The sequence below is a fragment of the Salmo salar genome, chromosome ssa13 (assembly GCF_905237065.1).
Source record: "Salmo salar chromosome ssa13, Ssal_v3.1, whole genome shotgun sequence".
NCBI lineage: Eukaryota > Metazoa > Chordata > Actinopteri > Salmoniformes > Salmonidae > Salmo > Salmo salar.
Genome location: NC_059454.1, coordinates 64901185 through 64927087, shown reverse-complemented (window position 1 = coordinate 64927087; position 25903 = coordinate 64901185). Strand labels below are relative to the sequence as shown.

The 25903-nt window shown below is 40.1% G+C and overlaps 1 protein-coding gene across 2 annotated transcripts; it reads right to left on the bottom strand.

The window, feature by feature from the left end:
- Positions 1-166: 166 nt before the first annotated feature.
- Positions 167-7175, bottom strand: LOC106567568 (tripartite motif-containing protein 16). Of its 2 annotated transcripts, XM_014137040.2 has the most exons (6): positions 5675-7165; positions 5356-5436; positions 4935-5168; positions 4487-4646; positions 3029-3190; positions 167-2885 (listed from the first exon to the last, which is right to left on the bottom strand). In XM_014137040.2, exons 1-6 carry the CDS (start codon positions 6245-6247, stop codon positions 2347-2349), a joined length of 1749 nt encoding a protein of 582 aa, XP_013992515.1. In that variant the 5' UTR covers positions 6248-7165; the 3' UTR covers positions 167-2346. The 2 variants fall into 2 exon arrangements, 1 of the variants encoding a protein (XP_013992515.1); XR_006758606.1 differs by lacking the exon at positions 4487-4646 and having other exon boundaries at positions 2781-2885; positions 5675-7175.
- Positions 7176-25903: the final 18728 nt, after the last annotated feature.

Sequence of the window (25903 nt, the reverse complement as noted above, 5' to 3'; positions counted from 1 at the left end):
ATATGCGGCAGCATACGAGTCATTTTTAGACTCACCTTGTTCTGTTGTGCGCATTTGAACAGGACGGTGGCGCAGCGTGGCGGTCCCCCCCCCTTTCCCCTTCCCCAGCCCCCCTCTTCCCTTGTGATCATCATGCTTACTACTGACAGATACACATTTCGGAATCTGCTAAAAGAGCCACAAGATGGCACTTTATTGTTTCCTTACTACAAAATCCTAATTTCTGTGACCAATTTAAAACTGAATTGAATGAATTCATAATGATTAATAAAAACTCAGTCTATCATCCTTTGACTTTATGGGACACTATTAAAGGTATTTATTAAAAACAATGCAAATGCATTTGCATCCGGACTGAATAAATCACAATTAAAGAAGATATCATAATTGTAAAAGTTGTTAACGATGTCAACAAACACTTTTTTCAGGTAGCGACTACTCTCTCCAAAGTCAAGACAGAACTAAATCTATTGATTAGGCAGAGAGCAGAATTAGCCAACCATCGAGTTAGACTCAACCATTACTTCCATGGTAATCAACCCAGTCATCTAAAAGCTTAACATGCTTCGCAGTAATGATCAATTAGTGGATATTGCAACTATTGAATCTGAGTCAGGTAAATTACAATCAGAACCCAAATTAATCAACCAAAGATTATTCTGCTTCTATAAAGAATTGTACACGTCTGAGTATAAATCAACACCAAGCCAGAGTGAGTCCTTTTTTAAAGATATGGAAGCCCAAAGCTCTCTCCATGAACTTAAAAGGGCATTGGAGAAAAGCAAATCACTTGGTTGGGACAGTACTGCTACTGAGGTCTATACAATTTTTTGGAACCAATTAGTTCCACTGTTACTTGAAATGATTAACACAGCCTTTCACAAAGGGTGGAGGCACAATTTTTTTTCTTTTCTTTTTACATACTAAATGTATTGTTACTAACAAGCTATTTTTGTGTAGAAACTCATCCCTCTGTATGTCTATTTTTCTGTTTGTCTAAAACCAAAATATCATAATCAACAATGTAATCAATTCTCAAGAAATCTTTTTTTAGGCTGAAATAAAATGTGAAATTTAAGCTAGACCACAGTGAAAATCCATCATGTCGGTGATAGTCAGGATTAGTTCCATAGTAAACTGGAACCATAGGACTGGGTCGTCATAGTTCCAAGAGTCAATAGGATTCTATTCACCAAGGGGGAATTCCTACCCAAGTTAAGCAGTGTAAATGGAAAATAATTCCCTTCTTATGCACTTTTCTCTCTACGTGTATACGGACCTTGAACTTAAGCATGAGAATAGCATGCCATTCACCCGCTATTCGTTTGGGGTGGAGATAAAAAAATAAAGGTGTGGCGAAGGTATGTCTACAGATGAATTGACTTAATGCCCTCATGATTCCCCCACCTTTACGCGTGATGAAATTATGAATAAGGTTGAGCAACCTGTCAGTTCCAAGTGGAATATCTCATTTATTTGTTTTCTGATAGAAATAACACCATTCTCCATTCTCTGTCATTTACAAATTAATAGGAGCTATTGATAACGAGCTAGGTAAGTGGGTAAGCGGTTTGGATAAGGGAATTGTAAACATAAATTACAATCGTTTTAGACCTATTTTACCTTATGATCCCTGGAGACAAATGTGAAACCAGTCATATGGCAGCAAACAAGCATATCAACAAATCACCTTTTCCACAGTGACATTTATGAAATGCTGGCCTAATAACTTGGGATGAAATTTGGAGACCCAAAGCTATAGCCTTCTGTAGCCGTGTGCAAATGATACTATAGCGCCAAATCAGTTGATTTAGGTTTTCTAGAATGTTTAATTATATGCGCGGACTTTTCACAGTATTCTTTACAATTTGAATCGTGATAAATATTAGCCACTATAGGACGTCACCGTCAGTTAGACCCACATACATTTATAACTGTCATTGACTTTAGTGTTAATTTCCTTACATTTTGAATCATTCCATTCCATTGTTAGTTTAACTTTCTTTCCTCTGACACATTTGTGTGGTTGTTCCTGAGGATCGCTAGCAATAGTGCATCATATAAGGCTAACATATTACAAGTTGTTCAATAATTTGGGACATGTAGCCTATTTGAATCATTATAGTACGCAAACCATATGTAGCAGTTTAAACCTGGAGCACGGTTCACGAGGACTGGACCATTGTCACCACAGTCCCATGATTAGTGTGGATTATTAGGGTAGATATCAGAACTATGCGTGACATTGTGAAGAGTGATCAAATCTTTAAAAATGCAAAAATTTTGCAACATGGATAGTTGAACATGTCATATACAGTAGCATGCCTGTATTTTTAACGAAGTTAATCACTGGTTCAGTATCTTTACAGATGATCCAGCATAAATCCAGAACCCAGGATAGAGGGGCTGATTAAATGTGGTCTGGACTCTGTGGAGGAGGGTCATTGTGTCAGAGACGCTGTAGAAGGACAGAGTTCCTGCCCTGTGGTCCAGGTACACTCCTACTATTCTGGAAGAGCGGGGTACACGTGTGGCAGTCCGTTTGTTATTGTGGTAGAAATAACAGCCAAGGATAGAACAACACACCAAACTCCAGGACTGATCATTGCCTCCAAACCAACACTCATCACCAGGTCCTATTCTGCCAATCCCTTTATATGAGATGGCTATATAAGCCTTGAATGCACTCCACTCTACCTCCCAGTAGCAGGTTCCAGACAGACCCTCTCTACATAGGACTTGTTCATAGGAGGAAAATCTGTCTGGATGGTCAGGATAAGGCTGGGCCTTATTACTCCATGGACTCCACGTCACCTTCCTATTCCCCTCTGACAGACACAGCCAGTTATTAGCGGTGTTGGGATCCAATGTGAGCTGGCAGGAATCTGAGGACAAAGACAAAACAGGTGAAAGGTTGTGTGTGTGTGTGTGTGTGTGTGTGTGTGTGTGTGTGTGTGTGTGTGTGTGTGTGTGTGTGTGTGTGTGTGTGTGTGTGTGTGTGTGCGCACGCACATGCATGCACACTCACATTCCAAGAACTCTTCTCTGGTCTTGGGTTCAGGCCTTATCTTCTGTAAGGTGGCATCATTTCTACATGACGCTAGTTCACCAACTAACAGTTCAGACTGAGGTGTGCTGAATGACGTGAGACAACAGGGCTCAACGGGTGGAAAAATCTGGACTTTTGTCACTATGGAGATAAAGAACATCAAATATCACTGGTCCACACTGATCATTACATAAACATACAGGAAGTTAACGGGTCAAGAAACTAAGGCTGGGGTTCAATGTAAGGCACAGAGCACTATACAGTAGGGGGATTCTACCAATTGGGTGCCTTTTGAGAAGTGTAACTTCGTCAAAAAACCTTTTGATTTCACCTCATTTTAACATTCTGTCTTAAAGAGCATAGCTTCAACTTCATCAAAAACACATTTTCCCATGTCAAGAGGTAATCATTTTTTTTACTATACTAAGTGCCTATTAGGTGCCAAATGAAGTAACAGGGTTGACCATGTTATCTTAAATCAGCAATAAATCCTATTGTGAAAGGGGGAAAGGAAGCTAGTTGTGCGCAACAAGGAGTGGCAATTGAATGCAAACTCCACAAATACATTTAAATTGTTAAAATATTTCAAGCCTGTTTATCTATGGGTAAAACTTTTTACGTGTTATATTCGACCGGCTCCATTTTCCACCACAAAAACACCAGAAAATGGTCAAAAAGAGTAGACCCAGCTCACCTGCTTTTACACAATGATTTGACTATTAGATGTTAAATGTTTGCTTTGACTTCTTTTTTTTCTATTTTTAAGGAATAGTTTCGCCATATTAAATTGAGAGTTCAGTTCCCGTAACCAGGTTGACCTTAAAATTAGGGACAAACTTTTAAATGAATCACTAATCACATGAAATATAAATGAATAATAATCTTCAGAAATGACTTTGTCAAAGCAACAAAAAAGCTAGGGCTTTGCAATGATGGTGCAAACTTGGAGACATTTTGGGGGTAAGTGGGTTTAAAGTGGGTTAAAATTTTTATGCACACTAAATTCAGATTTATTGAATTCTCCATGTTGTCTATACTAAAGGGCAATTCATTTAATATAAATAGCTTTTAAAATGCAATATTGGTGCACAATTTCTATTTAAAATATCAAAGAGATGCAAAAGACGCTCTTTTCATGGAACAACCAAGCAGACAATAGGCCTTTTAAAGGCATTTTTCCCAACGTTCGCAGAGCTTGCATTCATGGTAAATGTCAGCTCAAGTGTAAATAACCTTTAAAAGTATGTTATAGTGTGCTGCACTATAATGTACCGTGCATTGAATCCCAGCTTGAGAGTGGTTCTTCACTGAGTATTAACATTAAACTATGTTCAAATTAGATCACCTAATGAAATCACTATGTCAGTGAGATTAACTCTGATAGGATGAAGCACATTTCATTTCTAGCAATGTCCTTCAAAAAAGACCTAGACCTACTTTTTGCAGAGATCAAGGCAATTTCCCCAGAGCAGATAACTTCTATTTGATTTTTCAGCTCAGACACTGATTTCTTCACATCCTCAAAAGAGACATGTTGGTTGACAGTGATGCTCAGTAAGGCCTCAGATCCAGGAGGGACACAGAGGGACTGCAAAGTCTACAGAGTGAGGAAACAGGGAATAGATTATTGTTGAGAAAGACTCTCAGCCGTTCCCAAATCACTCCCTATCCCTCCCCATTGGCCCTAACTCCTTGATGTTAGTATTCCTGAAGGGTCTGTATAGGTATAAGCAGTGTAGTGGTGAAGCTTCCACTGTACAGATCTTGCAAACATTGAAGGGTTAGGAGTAGGACCAATGGGAAGGGGATCATATTGGGAACAGCTGAAACGATCACTTTCTGCAGTGACACCTGCTGCTGTGGAGAGCGAAACCAGTGATGTCACCTGGAGGAAATGAATGTGATCCTCTGTGTGTGAAAGCTGCTCCAGCTCAGCGTCTCTCCTCCTCAGCTTGGCTATCTCCTGCTCCAGTTGCTTCAGAAGTCCTTCAGCCTGACTCACTGCTGCTTTCTCCTGGGCTTTGATCAGCTCCTTCACCTCAGAACATCTTCTCTCAAAGGTGCAGATTAGCTCAGTAAAGATCTTCTCACTCTCCTCTACTGCTGCCTGTGCAGACCGCTGTTAAGACACAGAGAGAGGAGGGGTTCCATTTGAACCAGCACAGTCACTCAGTTCTCACCAGGACACCAGATAAGCAGGTTCCCTACAGTAGGTTTCACTGGTGTTCTCATTGGCTCTGCAGTATAGTTTACGATGAGTAAGTCACTCACTGCTAAGTGAATAAATGTATATAGTCAAAACTCACCTTCAGTGACTTCACAGAACGTCTCACCTCCTGAATCTCTTTCTTTATTTTCTGGATTCTCTGTTTCTCCCCCTGCTGCCTCTGTAGAGAAACAAATCTTCCATTGTCATTCCATAGATAATTTGTAAAAGTGTCTGTCTACGTCAAACTTTATGATAAGTCAATGTCCATACCATATGGAGGTGTGTATGTGTGCACGCACGTTAGTGTAACTAAATTTTCCATAAAAAACACTTTTGAAATCAAATACTACTGCCATGCATAAAATGACTTGTTAATTGCTCAAGTATTCTGTAAATAATACAGTTTATGTCCTTACCTGTCTCTCAACCCTTTCTGATTCAGCTGACACTGTATCGTGGCCTTTATGATCACCTATCATACAGAGGTAACAGATAATTTGCTGATCGGTACGGCAGTACATTTCCAGCAGCTTGTCATGACGAGAGCAAATCTTCTCCTGTAGTTGTGTGGAGGCTTTGACCAGCTTGTGCTTCTTAAATGTAGGCGATTCATAGTGAGGTTGAAGGTGAGTCTCACAGTAGGAGGCCAGACACTCCAGACAGGACTTGACGGCTTTGAGTTTTCTCCCAGTGCAGACGTCACACTCCACATCTCCAGGTCCAGCATAACAGTGATCAAGAGGAGCAGCTTGTCCTGTCTTCTTTAGACTCTCCACCAATTCAGCCAGCAGAGTGTTCGTGTTTAGAACAGGCCTTGGAATGAAAGTCTGTCTGCACTGTGGGCAGCTGTAGACACCCTTCTGGTAATCCTGATCCCAGTAATCCTTAATACAACCCATACAGTAGCTGTGTCCACAGGGAATAGCCACAGGATCCTTCAGTGGATCCAGGCAGATCGAACAACTGATCGAATCCATGGATGTTGCCATTTTGGTGCTGACACACTAACAGATGGAGTGCAGCAGAGTATCAGAGTTCACTAACGTTTCTCTAGAAGCGTTTATGGTTATAGAAATGAGAATTTATTGTGTGTGTACTCTGTACCTGCAAGGGGTGTGGCGTTGGATGGATTCTATATAGTTATATGAGGGGCTATTTTCTTTGATAGTGAATATCTTCTCCTCAGCCAGTGCAGGGACGCCCATATAAAAAGATATTACAGTTTACTATAGAATAGTATAGTACTTTAGAATTCTGTAGTTAACTATAGTAAATGGTAGTATACTGTAAAAAACATGTACTCTACACTGTAGTATCCCTAGATCGTGAGGTGCTTACTATAGACTTTTGTAGAATACTATACTACACACTGTACAATCCCTTGATCATGTGTAGTACTTACTTTAGAATGTTGTAGAATACTGTTGAATACTATACTAAAAACTGTTGTATCCCTCGATCATGTACGGCCCGTTCAGACTGCGCACGCCTTTCCAACACACTTCTCAGTAGTTAGTATTCAGACTTTCCTTATGCAGGTGCTTAATGGGCTTTGCAGATGAGGTTCACTTGCACGCTAAATACATGTCTTTCAATGTTATTCATCCTGAAAGTTGCCGTATAAAATTTTTACATCTATGAAATATTGGAAGGTGAAATAAAGTGTACAATAGGGGTTGAACAGTAGTCCTATAAATCTACCCTAATAATACTCATTAATCATGGAACTGTAACGACAACAGTCTAGTTGTTGTGAACCGTGCACAAGGCTCCAGGTTTAAACTGCTAGGTATTAAATCAAATCAAATGTTACTTGTCACATACACATGGTAAGCAGATGTTAATGCGAGTGTAGCGAAATGCTTATGCTTCTATTTCCGACCATGCAGTAATATCTAACAAGTAGTCTAACAATTTCACAACAACTACCTTATACACACAAGTGTAAAGGAATGAATAAGAATATGTACATATAAATATATGGATGAGCGATGGCCGGACGGCATAGGCAAGATGCAGTAGATGGTATAGAGTGCAGTATATACATATGAGATGAGTAATGTAGAGTATGTAAACATTATATAAAGTGGCATTGTTTAAAGTGGCTAGTGATACATTTATTACATCCAATTGTTTATTATTAAAGTGGCTAGAGATTTGAGTCAGTATGTTGGCAGCAGCCACTCAATGTTAGTGATGGCTGTTTAACTGTCTGATGGCCTTGAGATAGAAGCTGTTTTTCAGTCTCTCGGTCCCAGCTTTGATGCACCTTTACTGACCTCGCCTTCTGGATGATAGCGGGATGAACAGGCAGTGGCTCGGGTGGTTGTTGTCCTTGATGATCTTTTTGGCATTCCTGTGACATCGGGTGGTGTAGGTGTCCTGGAGGGCTGGTAGTTTGCCCCTGGGTGTGCAGACCTCACTACCCTCTGGAGAGCCTTACGGTTGTGGGTGGAGCAGTTGCAGTACCAGGCAGTGATACAGCCCGACAGGATGCTCTCAATTGTGCATCTGTAAAAGTTTGTGAGTGATTTTGGTGACATGCCAAATTTCTTCAGCCTCCTGAGGTTGAAGAGGCACTGCTGCGCCTTCTTCACCACGCTGTCTGTGTTCGTTGACCATTTCAGTTTGTCCGGGATGTGTACGCCGAGTAACTTAAAACTTTCCACCTTCTCCACTACAGTCCCATCGATGTGGATAGGGGGCTGCTCCCTCTGCTGTTTCCTGAAGTCCACGATCATCTCCTTTGTTTTGTTGACATTGAGTGTGAGATTATTTTCCTGACACCACACTCCGAGGGCCCTCACCTCCTCCCTGTAGGTAGTCTCATCGTTGTTGGTAATCAAGCCTACCACTGTAGTGTCGTCTGCAAACATGATGATTGAGGTGGAGGCGTGCATGGCCACGCAGTCATGGGTGAACAGGGAGTACAGGAGAGGGCTGAGAACGCACCCTTGTGGGGCCCCAGTGTTGAGGATCAGCGGGGTGGAGATGTTGTTTCCTACCCTCACCACCTGGGGGCGGCCCGTCAGGAGGTCCAGGACCCAGTTGCACAGGGCAGGGTCGAGACCCAGGGTCTCGAGCTTAATGACAAGTTTGGAGGGTACTATGGTATTAAATGCTGAGCTGTAATCGATGAACAGCATTCTTATATAGGTATTCCTGTTATGTTCTGCGTTCCATAATGATTCAAAATAGGCCACATGTCCCAATTTTTTGCACAACTTGTAAAACTTTTGCCTAATATGATCCACTATTACTATCGATCCTCAGGAACAACCACACGAATGTGACAGAGGAAAGAAAGATAAACTAATTATGTAACGGAATCAAACTAATTATTTAACGGAATCATGAAAAATGTAAGGAAATTAACACTAAAGGCAAAGACAGTTATAAATGTATGTGGGTATAACTGATGGTGGCTACCCATATTGGCTAAAATTTAACACAATCAAAATTGTAAAAACGAAATAATACAGTGAAAAGTCTGGGGATATAATTAAAACATTCTAGAAATCATAAATCAGCTCGGTAGGTTTGGCGTTATAGGCCTACTGTCATTTGTGCATGACTACAGAAGCCTGTAGCTTTGGTTTAGTTATAAGGCCAGCATTTCATAAACTTCACTGTGGAAAAGGTGATATTGACATGCTTCAGTTTGCTGTCATATGATTGTTTTTACATGTCTCCAGCGATCATAAGGTAAAATAGATCTAGGCGTATGTCGCAAGTCACGACTTCACAGAGAGACTTTTGAACGTACATTTGTTTTTTTTTATCAAAATGCATTTTTTGGGGCAGAAATGCCTTCTCAAACATTTCATGTGCCTTAACTTTCATGTGCCTTCATATCAAACTTGTATGTCATCGGTAAATACGATTAAAATTGTTAAATTATGATCCTATTTGGTTCAGCCCCAGAAAAAGTAAGCAACCTTCACGCTAGCCATGATTGGCTGAGATAATGAGTGGGCTGGACATGCAGAGAGATGAGTTTGGATTGGTCGGTGTTGCATCTTGTGTCTATAAAATGAGCTGCTTGTACTGCAGTTTTTTTCCGAAAGATATTATGTTAGCCATGGAGAACTGCAAATATGTTGGTACTTCTCTCAATAACATTGCTGCCCTGAATTTATCAGGCGCTATCGACAAAGGTCAGTGGGGAAAAAAGTTTTGATGGACTACTTTCTGGAAGACAATCGTGCCATGCTATTTACATTTACGTCATTCAGCAGACGCTCTTATCCAGAGCGACTTACAAATTGGTGCATTCACCTTATGATATCCAGTGGAACAACCACTTTACAATAGTACATCTATATCTTTTTTTGGGGGGGGTTAGAAGGATTACTTTATCCTATCCCAGGTATTCCTTAAAGAGGTGGGGTTTCAGGTGTCTATGGAAGGTGGTGATTGACTCCGCTGTCCTGGTGTCATGAGGGAGCTTGTTCCACCATTGGGATGCCAGAGCAGCGAACAGTTTTGACTGGGCTGAGCGGGAACTGTGCTTCTGCAGAGGTAGGGAGGCGAGCAGGCCAGAGGTGGATGAACGCAGTGCCCTTCTTTGGGTGTAGGGACTGATCAGAGCCTGAAGGTACGGAGGTGCCGTTCCCCTCACAGCTCCGTAGGCAAGCACCATGGTCTGTCTTGTAGCAGATGCGAGCTTCAACTGGAAGCCAGTGGAGTGTGCGGAGGAGCGGGGTGACGTGAGAGAACTTAGGAAGGTTGAACACCAGACGGGCTGCGGCGTTCTGGATGAGTTGTAGGGGTTTAATGGCACAGGCAGGGAGCCCCGCCAGCAGCGAGTTGCCGTAATCCAGACGGGAGATGACAAGTGCCTGGATTAGGACCTGCGCCGCTTCCTGTGTAAGGCAGGGTCGTACTCTGTGAATGTTGTAGAGCATGAACCTACAAGATCGGGTCACCGCCTTGATGTTAGCGGAGAACGACAGGGTGTTGTCCAGGGTCACGCCAAGGCTCTTAGCACTCTGGGAGGAGGACACAATGGAGTTGTCAGCCGTGATGGGAGATCATGGAACGGGCAGTCCTTCCCCGGGAGGAAGAGCAGCTCCGTCTTGGCGAGGTTCAGCTTGAGGTGGTGATCCGTCATCCACACTGATATGTCTGCCAGACATGCAGAGATGCGATTCGCCACCTGGTTATCAGAAGGGGGAAAGGAGAAGATTAATTGTGTGTCGTCTGCGTAGCAATGATAGGAGAGACCATGTGAGGGTATGACAGAGTCAAGTGACTTGGTGTATAGCAAGAATAGGAGAGGGCCTAGAACTGAGCCCTGGGGGACACCAGTGGTGAGAGCACGTGGTGCGAAGACGGATTCTCGCCACGCCACCTGGTAGGAGCGACCTGTCAGGTAGGACGCAATCCAAGAGTGAGCCGCGCTGACTCTCATTTCATAACACGTTTTGAAATCAGTGGAACACAACGGGCCAAACAAGCTGTGCAAACTAAACAGAAACAGCACAGGATGTCTTATAAAAGGGTTTGCAGCCTGCCATGAAGCTTTCATCCATGTATACAGGTAAGAATCTATCTACAGATTCAGATATTATACATTTCTAATTTTGTCCAAAAGTTGTTTTCATTGCAAGCTAAAGCTTGCTGTTAGCTAGCCAGCTGGAGTTCGATGGCTGACTTGCTAACTAACAATGAACCTAACGTGAAGGTTTCATCCATGCATACAGTGTCACGCTTGTTGTCGGTGAAGGAGGACCAATACGCAGCAGGTACGTGTATGCTCATCTTGATTTTTATTAACTACAAAAATGAACATACAAAATAACAAAACGAAACGAACGAACAACTACAAACAGTCTGGTAAAGCATACGGCTTACACACAGAACAATCACCCACAAATAACACATACAAACACACCCTAATATATGGGACTCTCAATCAAAGGCAGATAGACAACACCTGCCTTCAACTGAGAGTCCCAACCCCAATCCACCAAACATAGAAACACACACACTAGACTAACCATAGAATTAACTAAACATAAACCAAAACCCGGAAATACTAAATCAAACACCCTTTACACAAACACACCACCCCGAACCACATAAACCAAATACCCCCTGCCACGCCCTGACCAAACTACAAAACAATTAACCTTATATACTGGCCAGGACGTGACATACAGGTAAGAATCTAGCTACAGAATCTAGCTAATTTTATCTTGCTATGACAATCGGTTTGTATTGCCAGTAACTTTACTCTATGGATTGGGATTATAGTTAATTTAATTATCTAGCTAACGTTAACGTGACATGTCTAAACAAAAGATCCCAAGTTAAAGCTTGCTGTTAGGTGAGGTTAGGTGGCTGGCTTGCTGGCTAAGATTAATTTATGTGTATGAAGTGTGTGTAACGTTGATGTTTTCACAGAATGCCATTTCACATTGCTAGTTATAGCCTAATGTTAGCTAACATTGAACTTATTGGTTAACTTTAACTAGCTATGACAATCGGTTTGTATTGCTAGTTAAAGCTTGCTGTTAACTAGCCAGCTGACATTAGATGGCTGGCTAGCTACAGTAGCTAACATTACCCGTATGAACTGTGTGTAGTGATGTCATCTCTGAATGCCATTTCACATCTATTGTATAATAATGCTGAAGTATTTGTATCTGGAATTTGTCTTTCAGCATTAATCAGTAGAACACGCCTGACTCTAATCCACCAGTCATACAGTCATCAAAAAGAGAGCTGCCTACATGCACAATTTCTTCAACTATGGAGTTGGGAAAACACGTGTGGACCTGAATTGTGATAACTGCAGTGGCCAAAACAATAAGTTTATGCTCTGGTATTGTGCCTGGTGGACCATGCACAAACTGTACCACAATCTGCACCTTCACGTCCTGATCATAGGCAACACCAAGTTTGCCCCTGACTGGTGCTTCGGCCTCCTCAAACAGCACTTCAGAAAGACCAGAGTGAATACTTTGTCTGAGATTGCTGGTGTGGTGAAGGACAGCACTGTGACAGGGATCAACATCCCACAGCTGGTTGGACTGGAGGATAGTACGGTGCTGGTGGAAAACTGTCTGGCAACAACACCTGATTCCGTACTTCTGACCACTGCCACAGATCAAGCAGTACCAGAACTTCAGGTAAAAAATGATTTTCTTTGTATGAGGTTATTCTTATCTAAACTTGGGAGATGAATTGTGCAGGGTTATAGTGTCTTCTTATTTTTTTTTTGTTATTCCCTGTTTTACAGCTTCGATGCTCTGAAGCCTGGTGTTGTTGTCGCCAAGGAGCATTCGGACTCAGTCGGGACCAGGTTTCAGCTGCTGCGCAACGCTAGCATCCTTCCTCCCATAAATGGTCTGCCTGTACAAGCACCACCTGGACTGGACACAGCTAGACAAACTATATTTTTGAGGCTATGGACATCACATGCCCTGCACCAAAGTCAAGGGCAGGACAGAAACAGGCTCTCTGAATATAGATTCCTTTGTTCATGCGCGGTTTGGACGGACCAGTCATCAGCACTATCTGCAGTGCCTCTATTCACATGACTCTCTCCTAACACGCGCCATACGTTGCTGCAATTTTTTTCTATCCTGTTGCTCAGCCACTGATTGTATGCATATAACTACCTCGTCTATCACTGATATGGTTATTGTTCTTGTAAATACTGTATATTTTATTTATATTGACACTATCTATTTCTGATATTGCTAATATGCAAGTAACCATTTGGCTGTACCATTTACACCTTCTGTAGAGACCATCCACTTAGCAAGACAGCAAAATATTGATAAATAAAATGAATATTGATATGTGTGGTCGTTACATGATTTTGTGACATACCGCAACAATATCATGTGACTGTATCAAGTGTCCACAACTTAAATATATGGCGCATGCATGTGTTTATGTACTGTACATGTGCACCTCACTCAGGTTTCAACTCAGGTTGCATGGACTTAACTTATGTATGTAATACTATGTGATACGTACATGCGTAACAGTATATAAAGTATGCTAATGTACTGGTGTGAAGGAATTTGGGCAGTGATGTAAAGTACTTAAGTAAAAATACTTTAAAGTACTACTTAAGTAGTTTTTTTGTGGTATCTGTACATTACCATACAATTTATATTTTTGGCAACTTTTACTTAACTACATTTGTAAAGAAAATTATGTACTTTTTACGCCATATATTTTCCTTGTCACCCGAATGTACTTGTTACATTTTGACAGGAAAACTGTACAATTCAAACACTTATCAAGAGAACATCCCTGGTCATCCATACTGCCTCTGATCTGGCAGATTCACTAAACACATGCTTCGTTTGTAAATTATGTCTGAGTGTTGGAGTGTGCCCCTGGCTATCCATCAATAAAAAATAATACAATTGTGCCGTCTGGTTTGCGTATTATAAGGAAGTTGAAATGGTTTATATTTTTACTTTTAATACTTAGGTACATTGTTCCCTGGCTGTTTAAAAAAAATACAATTGTGCCATTTGGTTTAATATAAGGAATTTGAAATGATTTATACTTTTACTCAAGTATGACAATTTAGTACTTTTTACACCACTGGATGTGGCTGAGGGTTATAGCATTTCTTTGACATGACCCATCAAAAATGCTGTGTGTAGTATACCATTTTGTAACTCTGAGCTCTGAATGAAATTCAAAATTTGCTACGTAAAACCAAATCCAGGTGGTGAGTCACATATTGTTCCAATTGCAACCGACAGGTTGCTCGACCTTATTGATCAGTTCATTAAGTTTGAAGGTGGTGGAATTGTGAGGGAATTCAACTTATTAGGATCTGACCCTTTTTTTCAATTTTCGCCTAAAATGATATACCCAAATCTAACTGCCTGTAGCTCAGGACCCGAAGCAAGGATATGCATATTCTTGATACCATTTGAAAGGAAACACTTTGAAGTTTGTGGAAATGTGAAATTAATGTAGGAGAATATAATACATTAAATCTGGTAAAAGATAATACAAAGAAAAAAACATGCGTTGTTTTTGTACCAGCATCTTTGAAACGCAAGAGAAAGGCCATAATGTATTATTCCAGCCTAGGTGCAATTTAGATTTTGGCCACTAGATGGCACCAGTGTATGTGCAAAGTTTTAGACTGATCCAATGAACCATTGCATATCTGTTCAAAAGGTTGTATCAAGACTGCCCAAATGTGCCTAATACATTTTCAAGTTCATAATTGTGCACTCTCCTCAAACAATAGCATGGCATTCTTTCACTGTAATAGCTACTGTAAATTGGACAGTGCAGCTAGATTAACAATAATTTAAGCTTTCTGCCCATATCAGATGTCTATGTCCTGGGAAATGTTCTTGTTACTTACAACCTCATGCTAATCACATTAGCCTACGTTAGCTCAACCGTCCCGCGGGGGGATACCAATCCCGTAGTTAAGTCAAGGTCAGAATACTGCGTATCTGTAGACACTTCCGACACACTTTAATTTCTTTGATCTCCACCCCCAACGAATAGAGGGTGAGTAGCATACTATTCCAATGCTTGATTAAGTTCAAGGTCAGAATAGGTGTAGAAAGTAAAGTGCATAAAATGGGAATTGCGTTCCATTTGCACGCTCTTAACTCAGGTCGGATTTCCCCCAGTAGTGCTTACACTGGAGAATACTACACTACACACTGTAGCATCCCTCGATCACGTAGTGCTTACTTTATAATTATTAGATCGATTAGACTGCTAGCTAGCTTTATTGCTAGCTTTGCTGATGACGTTTTCATTTGAACGTGCTGTCCTTGGCGAGCTCACACCAATGATTTCCTCTGAGGTTCCCCCTTGATCATGTAGTGATTACAATCTAATTTTGTAGTATACAATTCTCCACACTGTAGTATCTATTGATTGATAGATTTTATTTGACTATTTAAAAACAATACAACCACAAAATTTGTTGAAAATAACAATAAAAAACATTTAAAGGTGCAATATGCTGAAATTGTTCCGCCATTTCCTGGTTGTTTAGATTCTAATAGTTCACCTAATTTCAGTTTATGTGACAAAACAAGCAGTCATTGTGTAAAAAATCATTGTACCATCTAAACCGCTGTGAAACATATTTTCCATAACCAAAAATATTGCATTTTCAGCTGTTTGAAGCTGGTGTACCAAACCGAAAGTAAATCTACAGTAAATTCTGCAAAAACACTACAGTGACTACTATAGTATACAATACAGTAATACTACAGTATTTAGACCATAGTATATTGTCGTATATTTTCATGTGGGCGGCCAAAGGTCCTTGCTTGCTTCGTACTCATTCCCTCCAATTCCTTACCTACCTCTCAAAGTGCATTGGAGGATAATTTGCCTCATTCAGGATTTTTCTATCATCCGGTGTGTGGTCCTTTCTGATGGTTTGTTTTATTCTCTCCCCCCCCCCCCTCCAGGTAAGCATCTCTACCCCCCAAGCACCCCTGTTGGTCTAAGAAGATCATGGGCATGCTGCTGGAGAAGGACAACACTGAGCTGCATTTCAAGTTGGATGAAGCGGTGGTTGTGTATCAAGCTCAACTGGCTAAAACGAGCCACACAGATATCTGTGCCCATCTGAGCTAGAGTTCCCAGCAAAGACATGGGACGGTGAATACTTGCTTCACTTGCAGAAAGAAACTGCACCTTGTTTCTGGGCGCACACATGAGAATGAGCTTTTGCCTTTCGAGCTAAACTAAACAACGAAGGATACAGAGGTAGGGTATTAGGACCCAATTTGAAATTACTTGTATAAATAAGATGAGGAGAAACATCTGTCCGGTCTGGAGCAAAGAGGTCATCCAGTTCTCCCACATGGTTTCCTCTTACAGAAGCTAAAGACTCATTTGGTGGTTTTGTGGCAAAAACGATATGGCTAGATCTTCAACAAAAAATGTAACCAGATCTAGTAAAATGGGTATAGTTTTGTCCTTTACAAGACTGCCTAAACGTTGTTGGATAAATGAATAATCCAATATTGTGTGTTCTTTTGAACACTGTTGTTTATTGATTTCAGCCTCGGCCATGTAACCTACTATAGCAATACAGCTTTTAGATGCAAACGCATCAAAATCTTAATAGTGGGATTGATTCATAGGTATTATTCACTCTATCGTACCTAAGCTTTTGTGAGAGGAACGACTGCCACCCTTAATGGTAGGGCTGGGAATTGCCACGGACCTCCAGTTACAAAATTATTATGATACTAAGGTGCCGGTATGATATGTATTGCGATTCTCACAATTCTATATGTATTGCGATTCAATACTGCAATTTGATGTCCCAAACATATTGCTCACTATGTCTGCTGCAGAGAGACAAAGGGGAGCATGAGAAAACTATTTTTGATCAGTCAGGGAAATAAAAGTGCTGAAAACATGTTGGCTCACTATTTATAAAGAAGATGAAGAACAAGTTATAGGAAGAAAAATACCTGAGTTTTGGCGCAGGTACAGACGACTAGTGCTAACTAACATTAACCTCTAGAGGACACAATCCTGCTAAAGGGATTGGTTGGACAACAACCAGTGAGATAGCACGGCGCGAAATTCAAAACAAAATCATCTCAAAATTAAAATTCAAGTATTATACGGCATTTTAAAGATACTCTACTCGGTAATCCAATCACATTGTCCGATTTCAAAAAGGCTTTCAGGTGAAAGCAAAACATTCGATTATTTTAGCATAGCACCTTAGCAAAAAAAATAAATAAAGCAATTTTCCAAGCACGGATAGCCATCACAAAACCAGATATACAGCTAAAATTAAGCACTAACCTTTGACAATCTTCATCAGATGACACTCCTAGGACATCATGTTAGACAATACATGCATTTTTTGTTCGATCAAGTTTATATTTATATCCCAAAACCCAATTTTTACATTGGGGCTTGACGTTCAGAAAATGTTTTCTCCCCATAACTACCGGTGAATAGGCACATTTAATTTACAGAAGAACTCATAAACTTTGACAAAATGTATAACAATTATTTAAAGAATTAGAGATAATCTACTCCTTTATGCAACCACTTTGTCAGATTTCAAAATAACTTTACGGAAAAAGCACATTGTTCAATATTCTTAGTACAGAACTTAGCCTTCAATGCTAAGCTATACAGTTAGCCTACAATCCACGACGTCGACAAATCTCTAAAAATATGTTCGAAATATTTACTTACCTTTGCTGATCTTCGGCAGAATGTACTCGGATGGACACCCACTTCCACAAGAAATGTTCATTTGTTCTGCAAAGTCCATCATTTATGTCCAAATACGTCCGTTTTGTTGACCCATCCAGAACACTTTACAATGCCATGTGGCGTGGAGCAAATCCATAGATGAAATGTTCAAAGTTCCATTACCGTTTGTAGAAACACGTCAAACGATAATTTTACAACCGGGCAATAGGTATTCATCCCGGAAGAAAAATAAAAAACAACGAAGTCATGTGCACGCGTGTCATAAGACACCTGTCCTCAGACTGGCCAGTGATTGACTGAGCCACAATTTTCTGCCCAGTAACAGGTGACGGATGAAACCAGTTCCTAAAGATTGTTGACAGCCAATGGAAGAGTTAGAAGGTGCAACGTAAATCCTATGTCACTGTAGTTTTTCAAGGGATTCAAAACAAAAACTACATTTCTAATTTCTCCCACTTCTTGATTCAATTTTTCTCCGTTTTTTTGCCTGCCATATGAGTTCTGTTATACTCACAGACACCATTCAAACCGTTTTAGAAACTTCAGAGCGTTTTCTATCCAAATCTACTAATAATATGCATATTCTATTTTCTGGGCCAGAGTAGTAACCTGTTTAAATTGGGTATGTTTTTCATCCGGCCGTGAAAATACTGCCCCCTGCCCCCAACAGGTTTTAACAAATATATAACTTTTTTTACAAATCGATACTTGGAGTCAAATAGTAATATAATATCGGCCAAAAATAATATTGCGATATGTAATTGTATTGATTTCCCCCCATCACTAAAAGGTATGCCACACACATAGAGGTGAGACAGTTTTGAGTGATGGATATCACCATGACACACTTGCCACAATTAACCCGGTTTAGACAGCGCATTAGAAAACCATCTTCTGAACTGAGGAATACCGAAACACAGAGAGACGTGTGTTGAGCAGTATGCCCCCAACTTTGTACTTTGCGGGGTGGGCAGTGGGAAGGAGGCGGGGTTAGACAGACAGCTCATCTATGCTATGCCGATACGTCTCCCCTCTGAGGAGAAGTTTACTGTATTTATAGAGACTCCGCCAAGTCTGCGACACTAAGTATACACATGAGATCACTGAGCAAGAATGAGAAACCCTGATGTCAGCCGAGGTCGTGGTGAGAGTATTCACCATAAAGGATCCGTAACAGGGTAAAGATGCTACATTTTGTTCCTTTTGAATAATGAGAAAATGTGAACTTGGCCAATCTTTGTGCAATGGTAACATCTCTATGTCTTACATAGAACAGGCAGAAACTAAGAGGAGTTGCTGATATATTACAGGCACTGTTACACATTGAGACAAATACTGAGTTGAGAAGGTGTTATAGGGAGCAAAGTGAAATCCAAGTACCAAATGGAAGATTTGGCAATACTCCTTTTTTTTCAAGCTGATCAACTGACACTAAAAATGATGATAGAATATGAAGTAACACAGATGAAAGTCCTCACTGAAAATAGAACAGTAACCTACCTTTCAACTTGAAAACACTGAGGATGATCTCTAGCACAGTCTCCTAATGTATAACAGAAACAGATGGGAGCAACCCTGGGAAGAAAGCAAGCCAACAATGTGCATTCCTCCACAAATGTATGTTCAATTTGCTTTGGTAATTGATGTAATGTTGATATACACAACACAACAAATATGAAATTGTGGCCCCTGTATTTACAGAGACTAAGCACCCCTTATCCATAGCTCTGACTAGTGCCTGTAAATCAATCACACAATAGGAGCCAAAGGGGCCCTATACCCTGTCTCATCAGTGGCCCCTTACACAGTTGTGCTGAAAACCACTCGGGCACCACACACCATCTATAAACTCAATGAATGGTATACCGTAGATTAGATAGATCTAAGTCTTTAAAAACAAGGCAATGATATACACATTCAAAAAGTGTACTGGTGCTGGGATAATCGCAAACCTGATATCAAACTGTGTGTAGGCTTCTTTTTCTCACAGATTGACAATTCTTGTAACATTTCATCATTATGAGCAAAGTAAGGTACAGTATATACAGTACCAGTCAAAAGTTTGGACACAGCTACGCATTCAAGGGTTTTCTTTATTTGTATTATTTTCTTTATTTTAGAATAGTGAGTGTGCAAATCTGTCATCAAGGCCAAGGGTGGCTACTTTGAAGAATCTAAAATATATTTTAATTTGTTAAAAACAAATTTGCTTACTACATGATTCCATGTGTTATTTCATAGTTTTCATGTATTCACTATTATTCTACAATGTAGAAATCTAGTAAAACCCTTGAATGACTAGGTGTGTATGTAGCATATATTGTATGTATGTACTGTATGTAGCATATATTGTCATGTGAATGCTGTACAGTATATATTTCCTATACATTTTTTTATTGAACCTTTATTTAACTAGGCATGTCAGTTAAGAACACATTTTTTATTTACAATGACGGCCTACCAAAAGGCAAAAGGCCTCCTGCGGGGACGGGGTGTCACAGGAAGAGTCGGACCAAAGTGCAGCGTGTGTCGTTCCACATTTTATTTTCAGCGTGAAAGTATGCGATACATAAACAATAAACTGAACTAACAAAAACAACAAACCGTGACGCAGAGGTGAAACATACACTACTCAAAATGAATCTCCCACAAACCCAGGTGGGATAAACACCAACTTAAATATGACCTCCAATTAGAGACAATGATGACCAGCTGCCTCTAATTGGAGATCATCCCAAACAAAGCCCAACATAGAAATACAAAACTAGAACAACCCAACATAGAAATACAAAACTAGAACATAACAACATAGAAAAACTAAACTAGAAACCCCCCCTGTCACGCCCTGACCTACTCTACCAAAGTAAATAACAGCTTACTATGCTCAGGACGTGACACGGGGGCTGGGATTAAAAATTAAGTAGGAAATAAAAATATATGGCAAAACTCACATCACGCCATTCTTTTTACCTTTTCTTTAAGTGGGCAAGTCAATTAAGAACAAATTCTTATTTACAATGACGGCCTACCCCGGCCAAACCTGGATGACGCTGGGCCAATGGTGCGCCGCCCGATTGGATTCCCAATCACGGCCAGATATGATACAGCCTGGATTCAAACCAGGGACTGTAGTGACACCTCTTGCAATGAGATGCATAGGCTTAGAAAGCTGCACCACTCGGGAGCCCAAGAGAGAGACAAAAGAGACACCACAACGCTACATAAAGAGAGACCTACAGTAAGACAACAGCATAGCATGGCAGAAACACATGACAACACAGCATGGTAGCAACACAACATGACAACAACATGGTAGCAACACAACATGGCAGCAGCACAACATGGTAGCAGCACAAAACATGGTACAAACATTATTGGGCACAGACAACAGCACAAAGGGCAAGAAGGTAGAGACAACAATACATCACGTGAAGCAGCCACAACTGTCAAGTGTCCATGATTGAGTCTTTGAATGAAGAGATTGAGATAAAACTGTCCAGTTTGAGTGTTTGTTGCAGCTCGTTTCAGTCGCTAGCTGCAGCGAACTGAAAAGACAAGCGACCCAGGGAATTGTGTTCTTTGAGGACCTTTAACAGAATGTGACTGGCAGAATGGTGTTGTATGTGGAGGGTGAGGGCTGCAGTAGATATCTCAGATAGGGGGGAGTGAGGCCTAAGAGGGTTTTATATATATAATAGGACCATGTATGTAAAATGTATGTATATCTAACTCAAGTAAAATACATAAATAAAAACACTACTGAATAAATAAGTGCTTTTACAAAAAAGCTATAAAACAAAAACAGCTATTTTTGTCCTCCGAAGAGAGATGGGTAAATAATAATAAAAAATAATAAAAAAACATATCATGTTCTTTTTGCCCCCCCCCACCCCCAAATAACATATGATAGCTCAATGTAAAATTTCATATACATACACACATGCATATATACTCTACATACACATACAGTGCATTCGTAAAGTATTCATATCCCTTGAATTTTTGCAACCTTATTCTAAAATTGATTAAATTCATTTTAATCTACCCACAATGCCCCATAATAACAAAACAACACTTTTTTTTACATTTTTGCTAATTTATTAAAAATAAAAATGGAAAAATCACATTTACATAAGTACTCAGACCCTTTACTTAGTACTTTGTTGAAGCACCTTTGGCAGCATTTACAGCCTCGAGTCGTCTTGAGTATGACACTACAAGCTTAGCACACCTGTATTTGGGAGTTTCTCCCATTCTTCTCTGCAGATCCTCTCAAGCTCTGTCAGGTTGGATGGGGAGCGTTGCTGCATAGCTATTTTCAGGTCTCTTCAGAGCTGTTTGATCGGGTTCAAGTCTGGGATCTGGCTGGGCCACTCAAGCACATTCAGAGACTTGTCCCGAAGCCACTTCTGCATTGTCTTGGCTGTGTGCTTAAGGTTGTTGTCCTGTTGGAAGGTGAACCATTACTCCAGTCTGAGGTCCTGAGCACTCTGGAGCAGGTTTTCATTAAGGATCTTTGCCTCGATCCTGACTAGTCTCCCAGTCCCTGCCACTGAAATCATCCCCCACAGCATGATGCTGCCACCACCATGCTTCACTGTAGGGATGGTGCCAGGTTTCCTCCAGATGTAACGCTTGGCATTCAGGCCAAAGAGTTCAATCTTGGTTTCTTCAGACCAGAGAATCTTGTTTCTCATGGTCTGGGAGCCAAACGTGTGCAAAGCTGTCATCAAGGCAAAGGGTGGCTACTTTGAAGAATCTAAAATCGAAAATATATTTTGATTTGTTTAACACTTTTCTGGTTACTACATGATTCCATATGTGTTATTTCATAGTTTTCATGTCTTCACTATTATTCTACAATGTAGAAAATAGCAAAAATAAAGAAAAACCCTGGAATGACTAGGTGTGTCCAAACTTTTGACTGGTACTGTACATACATTAGATTTTACTCTGGTATGTAGTGTTTTCAATAATATGATTACTGATTATAATCTCCTTAATCCCACCCCTCAGCAACTCTCAGCCCGACCCACCTATCATCTTTGACCACCCTTGTTTGGTTTCCATGTGCCATACTGTGCTGTGATGTTTTACATTCATTTTTAACCTTTTTAATCGCATTATATCCACAGATTGTGAGAAAAATATGAAATCCTTTAAAAGTTATTATACTATTGTTGATGGATTGACTATGGCTTTCCAAATCGCCCGACACTGCTATTTGTAGGATACATTTTAAATGAATGTTGTGATTTTTTTGCCATTCATGAACATGTGACCAGAAACAAGCTACATAGGGACTATACCGGAATAAATGGTCTAATGATTCTGTCTCTTCGCAGCAAAATCTGCAGAGTTTAGATTGTTATATGCCCCATATATATAGCATTCTGTTGGTGGCAAGAATTTTGTATAATAATTTAAATTGAAAAACTTGACGTGTTGAATAAAGTGTTGTTTTTTGTAACAGTTCCCATACACTACATGACCAAAAGTATGTGGATACCTGCTCGTCGAACATCTCATTCCAATATCATGGGCATTAATATGGAGTTGATCCCGCTTTTGCTGCTATAACAGCCTTCACTCTTCTGGGAAGGCTTTCCACTACATGTTGGAACATTACTGCGGGGACTTACTTCCATTCAGCCCCAAGAGCATTAGTGAGGTTGGGCACTCATGTTGGGTGAAAATGCCTGACTCGCAGTCAGCGTTCCAATTCATCCCAAAAGTGTTTGATGGGGTTGAGGTCAGGGCTCTGTGCAGGCCAGTCAAGTTCTGCCACACCGATCTCGACAAAACATTTCTGTTTGGACCTCGATTTGTGCACGGGGGCATTGTCATGCTGAAACAGGAAAGGGCCTTCCCCAAACTGTTGTCACAAAGTTGGAAGCACAGAATTGTTTAAAATGTCATTCTATGCTGTAGCAGGAATATTTCCCTTCACTGGAACTAAGGGGCCTAGCCAGAACCATGAAAAACAGCCCCAGATCATTCTTCCTCCTCCATCAAACTATGCATTGGGGCAGGTAGCATTCTCCTAGCATCCGCCAAACCCAGATTTGTCCTTCGGACTGCCAGATGGTGAAGCGTGACTTGTCACTCCAGAGAACGTGTTTCCACTGCTCCAGAGTCCAATGGTGGCAAGCTTTACACCACTCCAACTGACGCTTGGCATTGCGCATGGTGATCTCAGGTTTGGCTCGGTCATGGAAATCCATTTCATGAATTTCATGAAGCTAACAAACAAACAGTTATTGTGCTTCCAGAGGCAAGTTGCTTCCAGAGGCAATTTGGAATTCGTCAGTGAGAGTTGAAACCGAGGATAGACGATTTGTACACTATTTTTACACGGTATGCGCTTCACTCGGTGGTCCCGTTCTGTGAGCTTTTGTGGCCTACCACTTCGTGGCCTTTCTTAATAATCTACTGGAGAACCAGTTCGGGTTTAAGTATAACATATGTATGAGTGAAGCTTTTAGTGAGCGGTTTAATGCTTTAATATTGAAACATTTCAGCCCCCAAACTCATATTCATTATATAAATATTCACTTTTAATTTTGTCTTGCTTAGCGTTCCAAATAAAGTGAAATATTATTTGCTCATATGATTTAAAATACGAGTGGTCTGGATTAGGCAGCACCATTTGTAGGTAAGTAAACTGTGATAGGACCAAAGAGTTAATCAATGTGATTTTTCCATAAATAGACAGGTATTTACCTCTCCATGGGTGCAGAATCTTGTCTAATTTTACCAACTTTCTATTGAAATTGGTTGTGGTATGTTCATTTATAATTTTAGAGATATAAATACCAAGTATGTCTACTTCACCATCAGCCCATTTTATTTGTAAACTGCAAGGCAGTGTAGAGATTGTATCTTTTAACGATTCAATACGTAATATGGTGCACTTCTCATAATTGGGTTTTAGTCCAGATAGGCTAGAAAAGTGATCTAGATCTGCAGTGAGACCATGCAGGGATCCAGATTGCAGACTTAAGAAGAGACTTTAGTCATTGGCATACATTGACACTTTTGTGTTTAACCCCTGAATTTCTAACCTCTTGATGTTCTTGTTGGATCTAATTTTAATAACTAGCATTTCGATGGCCATAATAAATAGTTATGGAGACAACACACAGTCTTGTTTACTCTGCTTGACAGGGCAACACTTTCTGAGACGTAACCATTATTTACTATTTTACAAATTATTTACAATTTTATGCTATACATAACTTTAACCCATGGTATAAGAGATTCACCAAAATTAAAATATATAAATTCTAGTCGTACTTTATCAAAAGCCTTTCCAAAATCTGCTATAAAGACCAGGCCTGGTATCTTTGATGTTTCATTATGTTATATTGTCTCAAATAATTGTCACATATTATCTCCAATATATTATCCATGTTAAAAACCTGTCAAATCAGGATGAACAATATCTGGTAAAAAAACTTTTAATTCTATGTGCTATGCATTTCGCCAGGATTTTCGCATCGCAACATTGCAGTGTAAGAGGCCTCCAGTTTTTTAAATGGACTGGATCTTTATACTTACTACCAGTAGTAATGAAATCAGACCTTCTTGCTGAGTACCTGACAGTCTTTATAAGAGTAGTTAAAACATGCTAATAATGGATCTTTGAGTACATCAAAAAAGGTCTGATATACCTCTACTGGTATACCATCAAGCCCTCGTGTTTTTCCAGACTGAAAGGATTTAATTGCCTCAAGAAGTTGTGAGTTGGCCTTCATACAGGTCTTTCTGTACATTTGTTAATTTTAGATTATTACTATTATTATTACCGTCCTTACAGTTAACATCATTCAATTGAAATGGAGGAGACTAAAAATAAACTATTATGCTTCCTCTTTCAAAATATAATTTGGTGAATCGTGGATGACTCCGGCATTTGTAACGAGTTTCTGTAAATTACTTTTGGTAGCATTTCTATGTAGAAGATTCAAGAAAAATGTGATGCATTTTTCATAATTTTCCATCCAATTCACTTTGTTTTTGTAATAAATTACACTTGATCATTCTGGAATAAGTTCCTTCAATTATTTTTGTTTTTCCTCTAACTTATTTTATGCCTCTATAGAACAGTTTTTATTGCTATCTACCTGTGCTGTTATTTATTCTCTTTCCTTTATTGAAACTGCTTTTGTTTTAATGGCCTCTAAAAGTACATTTCAAAGTGTCCCATACAATAAGGGGTTCTGCTGTACCTACAGTATGTTGTTCAGAAAAAAATCAATTATTAATTATTTTGTCTAAGTTATGTCACGTGTGCTCCCTCTCCAGCCTCTAGGTCACCAGGCTGCTCGTTATGGTGCACACCTTTCACCATCGTTATGCGTACCTTCGTGTCGTCAGACTCGCCTGGACTCCATCACTTCCCTGATTACCTTCTCTATATATGTCAC